Genomic DNA, 18,758 nt, shown 5'->3' on the forward strand with positions numbered 1-18,758 from the left:
GAGCTGAAAGGACATGCCCAGCCCAGAGAGTCTTTAAAAGATGTGCTTGTTTATTGCATGCTGATATTTTAACTCCAGCTCCATCAACTGCTATGACAATTTGTGAAAATATTGCTTCACTACATAACTATTTTATTGTGGTGCTGATGCCATATTGATCTAGATTTCCACCTGCTCATATGCATCAGAATACTTCATTTTGTCTCATGGTAACGTGAAAGTGTAAGAGAAGGGGAAGGCTTTGTCTTTTCAGTTGTAAATCCTAACTGGCTTTTAAAGCTGTCATTATTTTGTTCTGTGTGATTGAAAGAAGCTGGCATCATCACCAAGCTTGCAACAGAGGAAACATTTTTTTTAATGTTCAGTGTTTAAAAGATGTCAGTGTTATTTTCTTTGTAAACAGAAGATGATGGATAGAAAATCTTACGAATTTTCAGCAAAAGGGAGTAATTTCTTCAGTTCTTTTTCATTCCTTAATGGAAAAAGAATTATGGAAATGAGAGCAGGCATTGCATTAAGTGCTTCCAATGCTCTTTCCCTGCAGACCAATAAAAACATAACTCCTCCATTAGGGAAATTTAGTTTTTTGAAGGCTGAGTGAATCTGAGTTCTGTATGAATGAATGAGATTACTATGCTGGGGTAAACATTTCCAGGTCTGAGCATGTATTTTAAGTCTTTTGCAGGTGGATACCAGCTCTTACCTTGTCTTGCAGGTCTTCCTCAGAGCAACTCCTTCTGTGACTTTTTATATTGGCTTATCTCGTAGTACGTCTGTAGTGCAATCTCCTATTACAAAGAGCAGCAGCAGATTTTTCAGAGTCATGAGGATTGAAATATTTTTCCTGTCTGAATGTGGACTAGAGTTCCTGGCTTTTTCAAAAAAACTCCAGCTGCTTGAAAACTCCATCAGCAATATTCAAACAGGACAAGTCAAAAAAAAATTACTTTTCTGTGCTTCCTATGGCGTGTTTATAGTAGTTACAGCCTCACCCATGACTATACATTATGCAGATTGTAGCTGTCTACCTTTAAAAATTCCCTTTATCCCTAAGTGGGAAATGGATATGCAGCAGTGAACTGCTGTTCTGGGTGTGTTCAGATCAGGTCCCTGAGCAGGGGGGGATCTGAGTGAACTCATCTTTTCTGTCTGAGCTGTTAACCATAACATAGTAATAATCAGCATTAATTTCTAGAAGTTCTAGAAGATCACAAATAAAAACTAGAGAAGAGGAGAATTACTGCAAGTCATTACCACTGATCTTTACTTATAAATTATTAATCATAATTCAGTTTCATATATGATGTAACTTAAGCTGTCAGACACATCGCTGAAGTATAGAAGGATGATTTGTCCTCATTTAGTGTAGGAGGGGACAGAGGCACCAAGGGCTTCTGAAACTTGTCCAAGATCTGGAAATCATTAAGTGGAATTCTTTTTTTAATTATTATTTTTATTTTGTTGTAAATAGTCTGGATGTAGCCAAAATGTTGTAGTTACAATTGATCAAATAAACCCCATTTCCCCTTTATTGCTGAAGGGCTGATCCCATGGGATCATGCTGCAAGAACAGTGAAGGCAACAAATGCAATTAATGTGAATATTTGGTCACATGTGAAGCTGGTTTTATTTTAGGGTTTTGAGGTTTATTTTCTGAAAACACCACTGGGAATTGTTTCTCCATCACTGGAATGTTCTCTGAAGGTCCAGTCCACCACAGGACTCCCACAAATCATTTTGTGTGTTCCTGTTACATTTTATATGCAGACAACTTAGTCCTTCTGCCATGATCCAGGAAAAATGGCATCTATGAAAATACTGTGTCATTACAAATTCAGGAGGCAAGGAGAACATGCCTGACCCCCACGATTCTCTGTCCCCATCCTGATTATTCATTCCTAATGGAAAAACTTTGAAATGCTAGAAAAATACATTGGATATAAAAACTTCCAACTTCTTGCTGATTTTTTTGCTGTTTTATCTCCTCTGCCCATCCTTTGTCTCGGTCAATTAATGAATTTGATTAGCTGCAAGGTTTAAGCATTACAGAGATGCTGGCGGTGAATTTCCACCTCGCACATCAGTTTTTTGGCTGATGGATGCGGGTGCTGGTGCTGTGGGTGGCTAATAGCTCCTGAGGAACCAACTGTGCAGGCTGGGGCTGCCTGTGGAGAACACGAGCTCCCCCGGCTGTGTCTGCACACAGGAGCAGCCAGATGGTTGGAGCTGTGGGTTTCCTTTGGCTTCGCTCTGCAGGAGAAATACCTGAGATGGATGCTGCCAGAGCACTGCGTGGCTCCTCTGTGCTGCCAGCTGCTCTGGCTCCTCTCTCTGAGGTGTGTTGAAGGCATAAAAATGAGAAGTTGGTAAAACTCTCCGTGGCCAAGTGGGAAATGGGGAAGAGTTTGTGTCCTGTGCTGTGCAGAGCGGGTGGGATGGGGCTGGTCACAAGCTGGCATCCCAGCCTGCTGGGTGGTGGTGAAACGTGCCAGATGGTTCACAAGTGCTTTGAGATCCAAGGCACTCTCCTCATGTTAATCACATTTTCTCCTCCCCAGCCCTTGGGCGTGGCTCACTCACATGGTGGGCACACACTGGAGTCATCAGGAGCTGTAATTTTGCCCATTTGCCTCTGAAATGCACTGCTGCAGTCAACCACCCTCCCAAAACACCTTTAGGAAGCTCAGCTCAGGTCCCGTATCACCTGCACATTTGAAAATAACAGGTTGGTTGGCTTATACCAGCAATAGAGTCAATCACCCCTAAAGCAAGGGGTGCCTGAGGCAGACAGAGCTGTGGTGCCCACTCTGGGCTCATCCTGCACAGGAGGGGTCACTGCAGGGTGGGTGCACCCCAGCCCTGGGGTCAGTGCTGGGCACAGCCCCAGGTGTTTCATGCCCATCTCACAGCCTTGGTCTCGTGCTCTTGTTCCAGGGCAACCCACTGTACTTCCAGTCCGCCAGGAACGTCACCGTGAACATCCTCAACGAGAAGACAAAAGTCCTCACCCGCCTCGTGACAGGTGAGGAGGGGAAAGGCTCTTTGCAGGGATTGAGGAGAGGTGAGAGTGGCTGTTCTGGCTTCAGACAGCACACGGCGGGGAGCCTGGGTGTCTTGTGGAGTAGAAAGGAAAACTTCACTCCACTTTGGAGAAACAAAGGCAGAGACATGAAAGCTGTGCTGGAGAGACAACTGGCTGGGGCTGTCTGATAACATCATTTTTGTTTGAAAGCTAGTCCAGAGTTAGAAATGTTTGTTGTATGACATCAGGGTCAAGAAGAACATACGCCAGGCTGACATTTCTGTTGTAACAAGCACAGGTTTTTCCTAAGACATCTATTATCACTTGCCTGAAATCTTGGGAACTCTGGAGCCCAACTGTGGCAACAGTTTGCAGTTTGGAGTTCTTTCTGCTGATTAAGAACTCCCTTTGCACCCAAACAAGAGTGTGTTGGATGGTGAAATGGGTGTTTTATAAATCCCCAGTGCACAGCAGCCTTTGAATGAACACATGAGTAATTTGGGTTGAAAGAGCCTAATGCATTATATAAGATATATGGCACTGTATATATGGTATATAATATATATTTGATATGGGACAGAGATATATTTACTGAGAATTATGCATGGACTGTGAGAAGTATTGGTGTGTGGCAAAGGCAGTAATCCATAAACATGTTTCTAAGTTGAGACTGGGTTGCTTGTTCTGCTTATATAACATCTTGGCCTTTAGTCACAGCATTAAATAATTAAATATGCAGCTTCAGTGAGCAATTATTTAGGCAGCATGTGAGAAACTTGCCTGGAGGAAGGAAATAAATTCAACCCCAGGCTCCCTGATTCCCACATTCAGAGTGAAGGTCTCCTGTTTGTTGGCTCTCTGTGTATTTTCAAGAGGGTGTTTGGTTCACTTGAGCACCTCCGTGTCACAAGAGTTTGGGGCTCAGTGATACCTCCCAGTGTGGTGCTCTGGTTATTGAGCTTTTTATGCATTCAGCACCAGCTTTGGTTTCACAGCAGAGCAAAGATGTGGTCCCATGTAGTGCGTGCTGCAAGGATGAGTGGGGAGGTGGTTAATAAGCAAGACACAAATCAGATTTAAAGCACTGGATTTTCTCAGTGTGGCTGCACGAGTTTTTAAGTATTTCCAGGGATCTCAGCATGGCCTTGCTTGTCTGGGGTCCAAACCATGTGCATGATTCTGTGTGTCCAGGTGCCAGCAAAGGTGACCTGTGAAGGGAAATGCTGGGTAGGGATGGGGTTTTTAAGAAAATCCTGGCTTTCAAGTGTCACTTCTCTTGTGTTCCGAGAAATGAGACTGGTCTTGAAGGTGGCCAGAATTAATGCACAGTCCATTCACCTGCCTCGTGCAGGATAATATTCCAGGAGGGCTCTGGCTTAGATGGAGCTGGCAGGGCTGTTCAGTGGTGATTTGTCCAAAGTCTGGCCTAGGTCAGTGACCCAGGGCAGCCTCTTTGTAACTCCTGGCAGCCCTTGAGCCACAAACCTGCACAGAATCGCTGCTCAGGTGGCTGATGTTTATCAGACCCCACAACAAAACGCATTGCCAGAGGCTTCCCAGCACTGCAGGGCACAGCAGCCTGCAGGAAAAGCAACAGAATTGAAAGAAGATCTTCTAAGGAAAGTTTTACTTGTCTAAAAACTTTCTGCAGTGTGAGAGGATGCCAATTTTCTTGGTCTGCACATGATTGAAGGGGTCTAAAACAAAACTCACTCCTGTGCTGGTGTTTGTAATTTCTTTTTTTTTTTTTTTTTATGGGCTGTGCATGACACTGATAGAATTTTAATCCAGTTATATTTAAAAGGTGGAAAACCAGGAATCTTTTACACAGCAGCATCAGTCCATGCAAAATGGGTCCAGGAGCTCTTGATGCCATTTACACCTGCACCAATACTCTCAAACCACTCTCATGGCTGGATATGTTCATTCCTGTTTCACATATAGGTCTGTCTTTTTGTAAAAATATCCCAGCTCTCACAAGTTCAATGGTGATTTTATGGCACACATAAGCATTAACAAAAGCACAAGTAGAAATACTTGAGCAGTTGTAACTTGGGTAGAAAACTGCCCTTTTCTAGTAAGATCTAAAAAGCCTCCCTGTTTGGTGTCTCTGATGCAATTTGTTGAGCTATTATTACTCAGCAAATGGGTTTATTGAATATATGAAGCTACTGTGTGATTTTCTTATGCTTTTCCCTGAAGTAAAGCTTCTTCCCCCTAGGTCCCCAAGCAGTGGAAGCACACAGCCAAAAATTTGAGGTGAAAACCCTCTCTGGAAAATTGCTGTTTTCTGCAGATGACAATGAAGTGGTGGTTGGAGCAGAGAGATTGAGAGTTCTAGGTAAGAGATTGTTCATTAAGACACAGTTTTAATATGCACTTCCTCAAATCTTAGTACAGTTTTGCCTGACATTCCTTCCCACTTGCTGAAAGCTTCTTTTGGAGCTAAAACCTTCTGCTGTCTTTATGGCTTTGAATCTTCTCCAAGCAGATAAAGGCCAGGAGTTTCTACGTGAGGGCTTTCTTAACTTGCACAATTTGTTATTTCCCCTCCAGAAAAAAAAAAAAACTCCCCTGGAAGTGGTTTGTCTGGCTGAGTGAGGCAGCTTTAAAAACCACTTTTGGAACCTGAACAACTTTTATTCCTTGATCTGGGGTGGGGGACAGGGTTGCCCAAGGATGTGCCCATGTCTGCAGTCACTGCAAAGGGAAACCTCAGGGTGCAGGTTTGTGGTGCCAACACTGTCACCAGCTCCTCCCTCGTTCTGAAACAAACACCAGGAGGATCTGCTTCCCCAGCTGTGCTGCCTGCCAGGCTTTACAGTGGTATTTCCTAATGAAAATGGGGGATGCACCCTGGGTTTGGGATGTAGGGGTTCTTTCTTGTTCCTTTGGATTTTTTTTCTCGTTATTTGGAGAAATGAAACAGTTTTGGCAACTGTAAATTTGAAACTTATTTGATAGTTATATAAAACTAACTGTCTGGAGCTTGAATTTTTGTGCTCCCCAGTTCAATCCACGCTCTTTGGTTAGTCTGGGATTTGGTCAGGGATGTTTTCACACAGGACCAGAGTGGGTAGCTCAGTGTTGTTCACAGTCACACAACAGTGCTGCTGGTCTCTGTTTTATAGTGGCTTGCTTTGGATGCATCTTTTCATTCCAAACTGTTCCTTACCTCTCTTGTAAAAACAGCTTAATAAGGAGCTTGGAATTATACATAGATATAGATAGTATTTTTATTGTTGTTATTATTATAATTTCTAGATATTTAATAGTATATTATGTATCATATAAATGGGACTGGGTATCCAACCCTTAACATTTTTTGCTGCTGTTCTGGATGGTTCCTGTCTGTGGACAGGGTGGGTGTAGCTCTCTGCAGGTCACTGTTCTTACACACTGGACTGGTTCAATCACCAGCTATGAAAAGTTAAGTAGATTTCACAGGATAAATGCTGGACTTCACAAAATTAAGAAATTCAGTCTTTGTTCGCTTAAAAGAGGCCCATACAAAATTCCTGCAGTGTTCCAGGACTGGGGACATTTGTAACAATGTTCTCCAACAAAGCTCCCTTCACACTGCACCCTTCAGAGCTAGTTCATGCAGGGTAGATGAAGTCAGGAAGCAAGTTTTTAAGTGTTTTCTTGGAGACCTTAAAATAAGAGAGATTTACATCACTGTTTTAAAAAAAACCCAAAAACCTTCTCCTTACAAGCTGCAGGTACTCCTTTTTAGATTACATGCTTACAAAAAATTGCTTTTAAGTTCCTCTGTACTTTCAAGAAACCAGGAATTAATTCTGATAGCCATTTTGAGTTTCTTCCTTGTTTTAGTGTCCAGAATAAACAGCATCAAAAATCTGCTGATCATTGTAGTGCATTTTCATTATTACCTGTAACTGAGTGTTTCTCGAGGTTGGTTTGACTTTTGCAGATCTGTCAGAAAAGAAAAAGTAGAGTGATACTACTGGTGATGTTACATAGCAAGTATTCCAATGACCTTGAGCTGAAATGCTTTCTGAGTTCATACTTGGCTTTGTTTTTCCCAAGCTTTGCTTCCCCAATCTAATTTTATCTCCAAAAGTGTTTGCCGTGGCTGTTTGCCATGCTGGGAAGTGTTATACCATATGTTCGTGTTTCTTGCAGTGTTTTTGTCTGCTCTGAAGGCCAGTCTGAGTTGCAGCACACAGACAAATAAATTCCTCTGATCATTCTTCTGGTGTTTGGGCTCTCAGGTGCTGCTGGAATGTGTCTGCTGACACCCATCCAGGCCATGTAAATAATTTCAACTTGTTCTTGTTATTGCTGAACACGTTCTTGTTGTAGAGGCAAGTGTGTGTCAACAACCTGGCATGAAAGTCATCCCACAGAGGTCAGAGCAGCAGTTCTTGTGGCCAGCTTTGAATATTGCCAGAGACAATAAATCTTTTCTTTGTACACACTTCCAAGGGTTTTTTCTGCAAGTTTGTGCTACAAACCAATGCTGAATCCTTGTCCTGAGAAAAGAGATGCTCTCCTGTTTTGACACGAACCCTGCTCTGGGTATCTAGAGGATTTTTCAACGTTAGCAAGGGATAAAAAAGGGGAAGAATACACAGAATTATAGATTAAAAACAAATGCAAGTAGGACATACGATGCATTTGATGGTGCTTCAAAACACTGCAGAGCATGGACAGTGCAGATTACCATATGAAAGTGCTTTTTATTTGGTTTGTATTTTGGGGAGTTATTTCTGATTTATGAGCATTAAAGGACACAGAAAGACAGAGCTGGCCACCTCTGCTTTTCATGTATGACGTAATTTAGAGTATTTCAGTGATTTTATTTGATGTAGTGAATCCAAACAGTCAAACCTGTCATCATAGGAGAGACTGGAGGATGACAGGAACTTCTGTCTGAGGGGAAGGGCAGCCCCTTCTGAGCCCTCTGGCCATGGTGAGCTCTGGGAACATGGACACAACCCTTTGGAAACACAAAGAATTCCCTCTGCCTTGCTCAGGTTGGGAGCTCAGCACTGCCTGGGTCCAGAGAACTCTGGGGGAGCTTCTGCTTGCCTGCAACAAGTCCTGTAAAAACTGAGCCTTACAACAACTCCACTGTGCCCTTTTTCTTCCAAGCTCTTCTTCCTGTGCTCCTGGGATGGGATGGGATGGGATGGGATGGGATGGGATGGGATGGGATGGGATGGGATGGGATGGGATGGGATGGGATGGGATGGGATGGGATGGGAGCACATTCTCACTCTTAGCATCTCTTCCCTCCCCAAGCTTCCCTCCATGGAATCTGGTGTCCCATGGGCTTTTAAAAGATCCCATAGCAAATTTCAGAGCTTTTCCTGCCTCAGGCTCTCCCTGTGCATTTGCAAGGCCTGGATTCCTGCAGGCCAAACCTGCCCACATGGGAGGGGGCTGTGTGGGGTGATGTGCAGCCCTTCCCTGCCAGCCCTGGCCGTGGTCAGCAGAGCTTTGGGCAAACCCCAGGGACACAGAGCTCACGCCTGCCTGGAGCCCCCAGGGGCTCCTAAGCACAGACCCTTTAGGGGAGATAAATGAGCTGCTCCTAATTGAATTTTATTTGCTGCCTTGTCCTTACTCCCTCCCTCCCTCCAGAAATGAAACATGTCCAGACCGTCTGAAAAATGGGGCGTAAGAAACACTCTTTGGTTAAAAGAGTATTAAAAATACTCTTATTTAAATTATTAAATTAAAAAACTTTGATATATATTAATTACAATTTCATTTAATAGCTTATTGAGCGTTATAGCATTTATAAATAAAAGACAATCATAAAGCATTATTCTGACTGTTAATTAACTCTATTTATTCTCCAGATTAGTTTTTAAATATGCCCTCTAGATGCCACTTGATACTAATTAACAGAGTTACATTATTATCTCTATAGAAAGGCATTTTTAATTAAATCTAAAGCAATTTAAATTAGCATGAGTTTTTACAGAAATTAAACTCTGGTCAGATGCTTAATTTAGCCTTATAAGACAACATCTGATGACATGCCAGTGTCAGTTCTCCCAAGGGCCTTGACATTTTTTTTAAATTATTTTTTGCAGTTTGTTTTCAGGGAAACTTGCCAGTATACTCTGGTGTTTAATATTTATGATGGATTTAACCAATTTTTTTTTTTGAAGACTAGATATTGATGGGAATCCACATGCATTGCAGTGAGCTGAGCTAATACCACAAAAGCCACACTTCTGCAGTTTACAGGAGTCTGGCAGTCCCCGGGTTAGGGTGTGGAGGGAGGTTTGTGTGGAATTGCATGGGCTGTTTGTTGTCCCCTTACAAATCTACCAAGCTTTTTAACCACTGTTAAAATGACTGTTTTGCTTTCCAATAAGGCTGGGATTAATCACAACCCCACAGGGTCCCTTCTCTACAACAGAGCAATACAAGGATTGCTCCCACTCCCCAGAAAATTCTTTCAGACATTGGGATTAGCATGGCAGAAGCTTTTCTTCTAATGGAGCCTAATGATAAAAATTTGGCTAAAGCCTTTTCCTGTGGCAAACCCTAACTAAAAGAGCTGTATTTAGAGTGGGGTAGGATGCCTTTTATCCCCAGAATAGACTGCAGGAGCAGACCCAGCCCAGCACCATGGCTGATTTAAAAGCACCTTTGATCTCACCAAGCTTTCCCTATCAAATAATTAGCCAGTAGCTCCATTTCTACCTTGTAGCTTTTTTCCCACTGTAGCCAACACCCTTTGGGCAATGAACCATGTGGAGCACGTCAGTGCTGACCACAGGTTAGACTTTTAGGACTGTTAGTTTGGGAACATTTTTTTGTTCAAGTTTCTCTCCATCTGCCTGGGAATGCACCTGGAAAGAGGAATCAGCTGTTGAAAGGTTATTGCAAATTTATGAATAAGTTTGGAGTAATTAAATCCAAGGCACATTTCCAGCATTTTATTTATGAGCTGTTTATTAAGAGGTTTAGAGGATTTAGTGGAGGAACACCAACAATAAAAGCAGTGTAGTCCAGGAGTGCATGGCTATTTACAAGAGCATGCAGTGCCAGGAGGGAGAGGAATGGCTTTAAACTGAAAGAGATTAGATTTAGATTAGATATCATTAAAAAATAGAATGCTGTGAGGTTGGTGAGGCACTGGAATGGGTTGCCCAGAGAAGCTGTGGATGCCCCTTTCAGGCTGGATGGAGCTCAGAGAGACCTGGTGTAGTGGAAGATGTCCCTGCCTGTGGGAAGGGAGTTGGAACAAAATGATTTTTCAGGTCCATTCCAAACCAAATCATTCTGTGACTCCCTGACTGTAGAGAGCTCTTTTAAATGGCAGTGCTGGGGCTGTTGTTGGGGACAGAGGCAGGAGCCTGCTCTGCATTTATAGAACACGAGGTGCTGTGGCTTATTAAATCATGGAAGGGTTAAAAAAGCCTTTGCAATAATATCCTTCACTTTGGACAAGAGAAGAGGATTTAATGTGGATGTTACTCAACTAACACATCTGTGTAAGCTGCCCCAGCTGCCTTAAGCTTCACATCTACAAATATTTTCAGGGTTCCATGGATTAGCTTGAGCTGGGAGCAGCCCTGCAGAGCTGTGGCTGCAGTGCCAGCCTGGTCAGAGGGCTCTGCTCACATTTCCTCCATATTAAACTTCTAGTGGCTTCTTGGCATGTCCTTTTCAGCTTTTGCTTGCTGCAATGGTTACAGCAGAATAACTTTAATGACTGCAGGAGTAGTTAGATTTCACTAAATAATCCACAGAGGTATTTGACCGGTGTCAGTCATTTCAGTGGGTGGGGTAAGCTAGAAATTTAAGTTTCCAGGAATTACCACCCATTTTTACAGCATGTACCCTTCTTCAGCAGCAATTATTTATGGGTCAGGACATGCATGGTTGCCCTTTACAGCAGCCATTATGATTTCAAAATGGCATTTTGCTGATGTGTTTGTGGCAGAGGGAACAACTCTGGCAGCCAAGTGTTGAAATCAGGCCTGACCCAGAGAGGAAACTGAGCTTTCTGGTCTCACCACTGAGTCTGCTGCAGCTCCCCTGCTAGAAGGGCAATAGGTGTGATGCTATTTTCCATTCTTTTTAATGGCAAATCCAAGTAACATTGCTCTCCTGTTTCAAAATCCCCTCACCCAGATTGCAAACTTGTCCTTTTATTGGCAAGAACAATCTGTGTTGGGAGAGAGAGATACTGAGGAGTTTTCTTTGTGTTTGCTTTTACTTAAAGTACATTCCAGCCTGAAAGGATAGCATTTATGTAAAGTGTATAGGCTTCCAGTCCAGGCTGAAATGTGTGCTCAGATTGTGTTCCCTTAATCCTGTTTAAGGAAAGAGAGGAATCATCCACCATCAGATTAATATTGATTAAATGTCACAAGGATTATGAAAGAAACATACTGTACACTTACCAAACACTGAAATCAAGTTTAAAAGTGTGGCAGATTTGTATTTTATTTCCTAGGTGTCCTCCCCAGCTGATCTATTTGAAGCTCACATAATATTCTCCATGATAAATTTCCACTGTGTATTCCCACTTCAGGTGTTCCCCTGAGTTCCTTTGCAGCTTTCCACAAGAATGCCAAGAGCTTCAAAGGAATTCAGTGATGACATTGCTATTGTTGAGCTGCAGGAAAAGTGTTGCAGGACCCCAGAACTAGTCAAGAAGGAAATATCTAGAGGTCAGCATAAGTTGTAGCAACCTTTCCTCCTATGTCTGTTCTCAGTTTGGGTGCGAGCCCGTCTGTTCTGTTCTGTTATTCCTTTTATATTCCTCAGATAAATGAACCCTGGCAGGGAGGCTGTTGAAGGTGGTGTGACTGCAGGCACATCCATCACTAATGACCCACTTGCTCATCTCTGAGCCTGCAGCTCATTTCACTGTTTGCAAGTTTTCCAGCTTAAAACCCAGGCCCCATTGATTTCTTAGGACTCTGAGTCACAGAATTGTTTTCTGCTCCACCCAGCAGGGCTGGAGTCACAAGGAGCTCCTGTCTGGCCTAACTCAGCCACAGCCCAGTGCCTAAGGCTTGGCTCACTCCCTGTGTGCATGCAGTGCCAAGACCAAGAGCTAAAAATAATCTGTAATAAAAGCAATAGAATCCATTTTTTTAAATGATATTACATTTTTGTTGTAAACACTTAGTTGATGCAGCACATGATCTCATTATTGTCCTTATCATTCAAAATTTTTATTGCCCTTAAAAGAACAACTCCCCAACACTTAGACAAAAAAGGAAGACAGACAGACCTTTGCAATGAGCTATTTTTATAGGATCCTGGAAAGAAACGTGAATGAAGCTTTATGGCTTTTGTTCAGTGCACTGGCTTAACCTACCAAGGCTATTATTGGACCCTGAAATAGAGCTCTTATTGATTTCAGATTTAACAGGATTCAAGGGGAGCAACAGCAATTACTATGCTCACCCATTTAAAAACATAAATTAAGGGTGAATAAGGCTTTTAAAGCTTGGAATTAAGAGAAGCAGTCACAAATAATTTTTACCTACATTGTATTGGATTTACTTCCTGGGCATCTGTTTGCACAGACCTTCTGAGACTGTCACATATTATCCTGCAGAGGAGAGAACCTCCTCAGATGGGTGTTTTCATGAGGAAATTGCTGAATGTGTCCTGATCAATAATAGTGAGAATAAAAGTAGTTTATGGAGACCAACAGCACACTGTACGTTGCCTCTTGAATTCAGCTAAAAAAAAAATCACAGCAAATCTTTCTCCTTCCCCCTTCATTTGCCCAGTCCTGCATAGGGCAGAGCACTAAAGAGAAGATACACTAAGGCAAACTTTATCACCAGGTTCATCACAGGCCCCTGACACCCCACTTTCTTGTGAAAGCAGTGATATACAACACTAAAGGTGTGCTGCAGGTCTGTGATTATCACTAAAAAAATACAGAGTGGGGAAACAAATGTGTTGTCTGGAAAGAAAAAGCAAAGTGGGGGATAGCTGACCAGGTGCATCTGGAAAAAGCTGATGTGTCCCTGCATTCTGCCCACCCCCAAGGGCTGCTCAGCTGGTTGCCACCTACCCTGGGCAGCAGGAGCATCATCAGTCTAAAAATGCCTCTCACTGCACTGAATTTGAGCCCCTCTTCTCTCTCTTCCAGCAGAGAGCAGAGGGAGTCCAGAGCAGGTTTTGTGCAGAGTGGGATGTGATCAGTGCCTTGCCACAGTGGCAGAATCCCAGCTCTGCCCAGGGGGAGCAGGGACTGCCCTTGACTGGCACCAGGGAAGGGGCCAGGACAGTGCCAGGAGCTCAGGTACTCCTGCAGCACGCAGGGAGAGCAAGAGGCAGCTGGAGAGGCTGAGCACAGATGCCTCTGCTCCTCTGCTTGGAGCTGTTGCTGGGTAAGATGCCCCTTCCAGCTGAGATTTGCTTCTTTCTTGGAGCATTTGTGCTCCTCCATTTCCAAACCCTAAAACTGGACTGGAAATGTTTTCTTGCCGTGATACTCTTGATTTTTGTTCTTGAATGAAGTGAACACATACAGGGGTCTTTGACACTTCATACACTGCAAGGGGAAAAAAAACCAAAAACCCCAAAATACTCTCTGCATAAATCTTTATGGTGATTCAAAATACTTTCAGTAGATCCTTTCCTATGCTTTAGAAGTTCCTGACTGATTGTGTGGAATTAAGTTATTGGGCAGAGAACCAGGTAATGGAAACACATTGATGAAATCATTTTTGAGGGACATTAAATGGGACTTAAAATAAAGCTGAAATGGCTTTATGGATTTTTCAGTCAAACTGTTTATGAACATTTATCGGTGGTAAATTACACAGTGTCAGAAGAGGGAATCAGTATAATAGGAGCCTCTCTGATATAATACTGTGAGAAAGAGTAATTTATTGCCTCAGGATGTACAGTACAGTGTCTTTAAGTACTAATGATATTATTGTTTTCTTCTGTCTTTAGCTGATTGCACGTGACTTACCCTTAGCAGCAGCAGAGAGTCTCATACGATTAAAAAAAATCAGTACTTTGAAATGAAATAGAAATTTTCTGTATTTTTCATGGCAGATAGAAAATGTTTTAATAACAGATAATTCGGGAAGCAGAAACTGTGTTGTACAATAATAAATGTAGGTTACATTGGCTTTATACTCAGTAAAGGAGGAAGAGGGACAGAGCAGCTTTGATTGAAAAGGGAGATTGTAGCAGCTGATTCTTGAGCTGTTGGAGCTGTTTGTTAATACTGTTTGCCAAAACCCATCATTTCTCAGGTAGAGGACAGTGAAAATAAGACTAGAGGAATGCAAGACTAAAATATTCAGGTCCTGAAAATATTGGCCCTTGGTTCTGAGACACCAGATCTTCCAGTCAGGAATTTGTCAGATCTGTCATATTGTCTGTCCCATCTAACTGAAAAGCTGCTCCCATTGTAGCTCCTCTTCTGGCTGGAAAACCCTCACTTTCCTTCCCAAATAGACTCAGCACCAGTTTACTGCCACTCATATAAGCACTGGCTCTCATATAAATGTGGCTTAGAGCCAGTGGTTCTTTTCCCTTCGTGTTATTTACCCTCCTAATGTATTTATGCACAGCGTGAGTATCCTTCCTCAGCACAGCCTGCTGCTCAGCTACAAAGCCAAGTCCTTCCAGGCTTCTTTTGTAGGACAGACTTCTGTTTGTGCAGTCTTGACAGTTTTTCCTCTCTGTACACTCTCCTCACTGGGGATGAGCAGGGGGGGCACACAATAGTTGGAGGATTCACTGATGATTCGTAAAATAATGTGATTTCCTTTTTTTGTGTGTGTGCCTGTTAGACTTTCTTCTTGCCTTTCAGTTTAATGTCATGTTTGCCTTCCCTGTGACTCTGTCACGCTGCCATGAATCATGAGTAGCATTCAGCTTTTATCCAGGGATATTATATCTTGGAAGCTTCCAACATGTAGAAGAAATTTTTACTACTTTCTAAGCCCATGACCTTGGACTTCCTATTTTCAATCATTTGTTACTCCATGACATCCCAGTTTTCCTCAGCAGAGCTGGAATAGCTCAATTCAGTGACAACAGCACATTTCCCTCAAACTTTCCTTCCTTTTTTTGCCAAAGCTTTGAGTCACAGTTGGATTCTATGATCTTCAGAGCCTTTTCCAACATGAGTGATTCTGTGATTCTAAAACCACTAAATGAGGTCACTTCCTCCAGCCTTCCCTTTCAACACCATCCAACACTGATGCTTCAAAGCCTGGCTGGGGACTCCGTGGTGGCCAAATCCAGACTGTGACACAAATGTCCAGTGGAGCTGAATTAGTCCAAGGCAGTTTTCCCCCTCGGGAGCTGCTGATCTCCCAGGCAGAGATTGAGACTGTCCAGTGTGGAATAGAGTGGGCTGGAGGGAGGGGAAATGTTTGAGGTCCAGAAAATTCCCAACAGCACAGAAAGAAGAGGGTGGATCTTTACTGAAATCATCAGGCAGCGGGGTGAAGCCAAAGGGAGAACTTCTCCAGAGTGTTAATTCATCCACCAGCCCCCTGCTACAGAAAGGGGGGAACTTAGGATGAGGATTAGGTGAGATGAGGAAAAGTTTATCAGTGACAGGGACAGGTGGCCCTTTGGGAGATTCTGTGTTTTTAAAGAAGAATATTAAGGAATTAAACAGTCGAGGCAGAAAGCCTTATCAAGGCAGGTAGCATTCACTTCTAATTCAGATCAAAGCAGAGAAACAGAAGGGTTTGGGAATCTCATTCCTGTTCCCAGTGCTTGAGGGTCTTTTTAATGGATCTGGCTGGAAGAGAGATGGGAAAAGAGGGTTTGAGAACTGTGTGGGGAAGGGAAAACAAGAAAATGGAGGGAACAAATACCCATCTCTTTTATTTTCAACCTTCTTCAAATGACTGCATTAGGGTTTTCACTGACCTTGTTTCCAAAGTTAAACTAAATAATGAAAGCCTGGAAAACCCCAAGTTTAGAAATAAGTTAAAGTTTCTCCTTACTTTGCAAGCACTTCTGGTTACAGGCAGGTAGTTATTTTGAGCTTTGCATGACTTGAATATCCAATTTAAGGCATCTAAAAAATAACTAAAATGCCCAGCACAAAGTCACCACTTGAACCACAAGTGGTGGTGGAAAGGGTACAAGAATATCTATGTGCATCTCTCCAGCTGCACCTCCTCATCTTCCTTCCCTCAAAAATCCCTTTTCTGTTATGCAGATAAGTGCAGGCTGGATGTTTTGCTACATTTCATTGCAAAGCCAAGAGCCAAGGCAATCGTGTTGGATAAAGCAGAGATTTAAATCATTTGGAAACTGTTGAGAGAGGACAGATCTGATAGTAACAACCTTCATGGTTGGCAAGTTACAGCTGCTTATGACAACTTGTAACAATGAAAGCTTATAGTGAAGTTAAAAGCTAAATATCTGTATTGTGCCCTCGGATCAGTTTCAATCCCCAAGTATAAAGCTTCAAACTTTAGGCTGTTTTTATCATCTTTGAGTTTACTTTGTTTTTCTCTGGTTAAAAAGAGTTGAGGAGGTTTTTTTATATTATGTTAGAGTGCTTGTTTTCATTCTGATTTTTTTTTTCTTTAGCACAGTGGGACAGCTTAGTTAATTTATTTCAGTGCAAAGAAAGTGTAGTTATACTGCAGCCATAGGTGTTTCTCACTTGTGGCAGCAGTTTCAGCAGGATGTTGTCTTGACATGTTTTGGACCATCTCAGAACATCTGTTATTCTGTAATGATGACTTTCAAACTGCACAGAGGGAACAGCTACAATAGCTTGTGTTAGGAGTGCTCTCTAACTGTACATGTGAAAATTTTCATCAGGAGCTGTAGTTTGCACCAAAAGCTTTATCAGACTAAAATCAAAAGAAATAAAAAAATGCCACCAGCGCTGTGTGCATGCTGACACTGAAATGGCTGTGATGACTGCAGGAAATGAGTGACTAATTGTTCACAGTGCATCTGGAGGCAAGACCACAGGTTCAAATCTAAGAATATAGGTCATGCTTGCTCCTTGGCTTGGCAGCTGTATACTGGAGAGCAGGAACATTAATTTATAGTGCACTCTGTGTGTGAGGCAGTTAGTGCCACTCTCAGCTGTGTTTTAATTGGGAGTTTCAGTGGGAGCAGGAACGTGATGTTCTGCAGCACAGAGTGTCGGTGACAGCACCTGGGGCCTCCTGTGCTCCAACAGAGTGTTTTAAAAGTAGAACAGGTTCAGACAAAAACCAAAAAAACCCAGTGAGAAGTCCAGAGGATTTGCTTCACAGTGATTGATTCAGAAAGCCCAGAACTTCTCAGAGAATCAGAGCAGGCTGGGGGGGTCAGGTCACCATCGGTGTCTAACTAAAGTCTCCTCATGCAAGACCAGTTGGCACACAAGGACTGGAGAAGATTCAGGGGCTGAAAGATGAAGTGAGACCAGTACAGATTAGACGCACATTTTAAATGAAAACAGTCAGTGGAAAGGGTTGCCAGAGGGTGGCAGGGCTTTGGCTTACAGTGATATGAGGAGAGCACATCTTTCTAGAGAAGAGAGAGCAGGGCTTGATCACAAAATACAGCCCCAGTCCAGGGATGGCTGGGTGAAGTGGCCCAGCTGGGCTGTACAGGTGCCCATGAGGAGGATTGCAGTGGTCTGGAACTTAGACAAGCTGTTTGTGGCACCCAGCAGTTCACAGCTCTGAAGGCAGCCAGCAAACGGGGCAGTGCAGCTTCCCCATCACCTCTGGGAGAAGGGGAATGAGCAGAAGTTCAATAATTTCTGGGTCACACATTGAACTCCAACTGGGGCTGGAGCAGAGTCTGCTTGTGCTGCCCTGCATGAGGGTGCACCTCCCTCCTTTTCCCCAGGCAGGAGCACAGCCTGGCTGGAGAGGGGTTTGCAGGGATCAGGTCAAAACTTGCTTTTCTCCCTTGGGTACCTCTGAGAGCCCAGCAAAAGCAATAATGTCGTGACATGCACCCAGGTTCTTTAATGAGGGATGTAGCTGGATTAGATGCCTGCTTAGCAAAGGGTGTCTTTTCCAAGCTCCCTGCATCACTTGGGTCAGCAGATTCTCCCCAAGTCAGGGTCCAAGCAGCTGTTTTTCCAGCCAGAAGTGAAGTTTACAGGCAAATCCCATGTGTAATCAAGGCAACCCATTGCAGATGAACAAGGTCTGGCTTTTCTGGCGACAGAAGGAATGTGCAAGAAAGACAATGGGGTCAAGCAATGGGTTAAATTGCACCTAGGTATGATTTGACAATCACTCCCCTGATAACAGCTTATAATGTTTACAATTTGTCTTCTGTTTTGTTTTGTGATTTCAGGAGCAGAAGGCACAGTGTTCCCTAAATCTATAGAAACTCCCAATGTCAGGGCAGACCCCTTCAAGGAACTAAGGTAAATTTTGGAATATGGTTTAATGGTTACTCAGTGGAGCCTTGTTGGAGTTGTGCTTACTGCTGGGCATCATTTCTGCTTTTGCATAAGAGCTTGGGGATTCTCTTTGGAAGGCATCACAAGATGCCATGAAGAGAAGGGACCTGCCACATTTACATGTGATATGAAAAGCAATCACAGGACTGAGAGCAGCATTTCTGCTCTGTAACATGCTCTGCATTTGGGAAAAAAAATAGAGTAATCTTTTCCTGGTTGTGCAGGGAGGTGCAGAAGGCTGTGCTGGATCACAGGGAGTAGCAGCAGGCAGGAGGATAATGCCATTTGCAGAATTGCAAAGGCTCCCTGCCCTGCACAGGGCATAGCTGTGCATATGTGTAGCTGCTGACACTTGCAGAG

The 18,758-nt window shown here is 43.1% G+C and overlaps 1 protein-coding gene across 4 annotated transcripts in view; it reads left to right on the forward strand.

Annotated features, from left to right (window-relative positions):
* Positions 1-18,758, forward strand: part of SGCD (sarcoglycan delta) — a 192,602-nt gene that overhangs the window by 135,090 nt on the left and 38,754 nt on the right. For all 4 annotated transcript variants that reach the window (XM_063413200.1, XM_063413198.1, XM_063413199.1 and 1 more), the window contains exons 4-6: positions 2,935-3,022; positions 5,244-5,363; positions 18,290-18,362. In XM_063413200.1, the coding sequence (XP_063269270.1) occupies positions 2,935-3,022; positions 5,244-5,363; positions 18,290-18,362 (281 nt within the window). The remainder of the gene's footprint in view (positions 1-2,934; positions 3,023-5,243; positions 5,364-18,289; positions 18,363-18,758) is intronic.

The sequence above is a fragment of the Prinia subflava genome, chromosome 16, assembly GCF_021018805.1.
Source record: "Prinia subflava isolate CZ2003 ecotype Zambia chromosome 16, Cam_Psub_1.2, whole genome shotgun sequence".
NCBI lineage: Eukaryota > Metazoa > Chordata > Aves > Passeriformes > Cisticolidae > Prinia > Prinia subflava.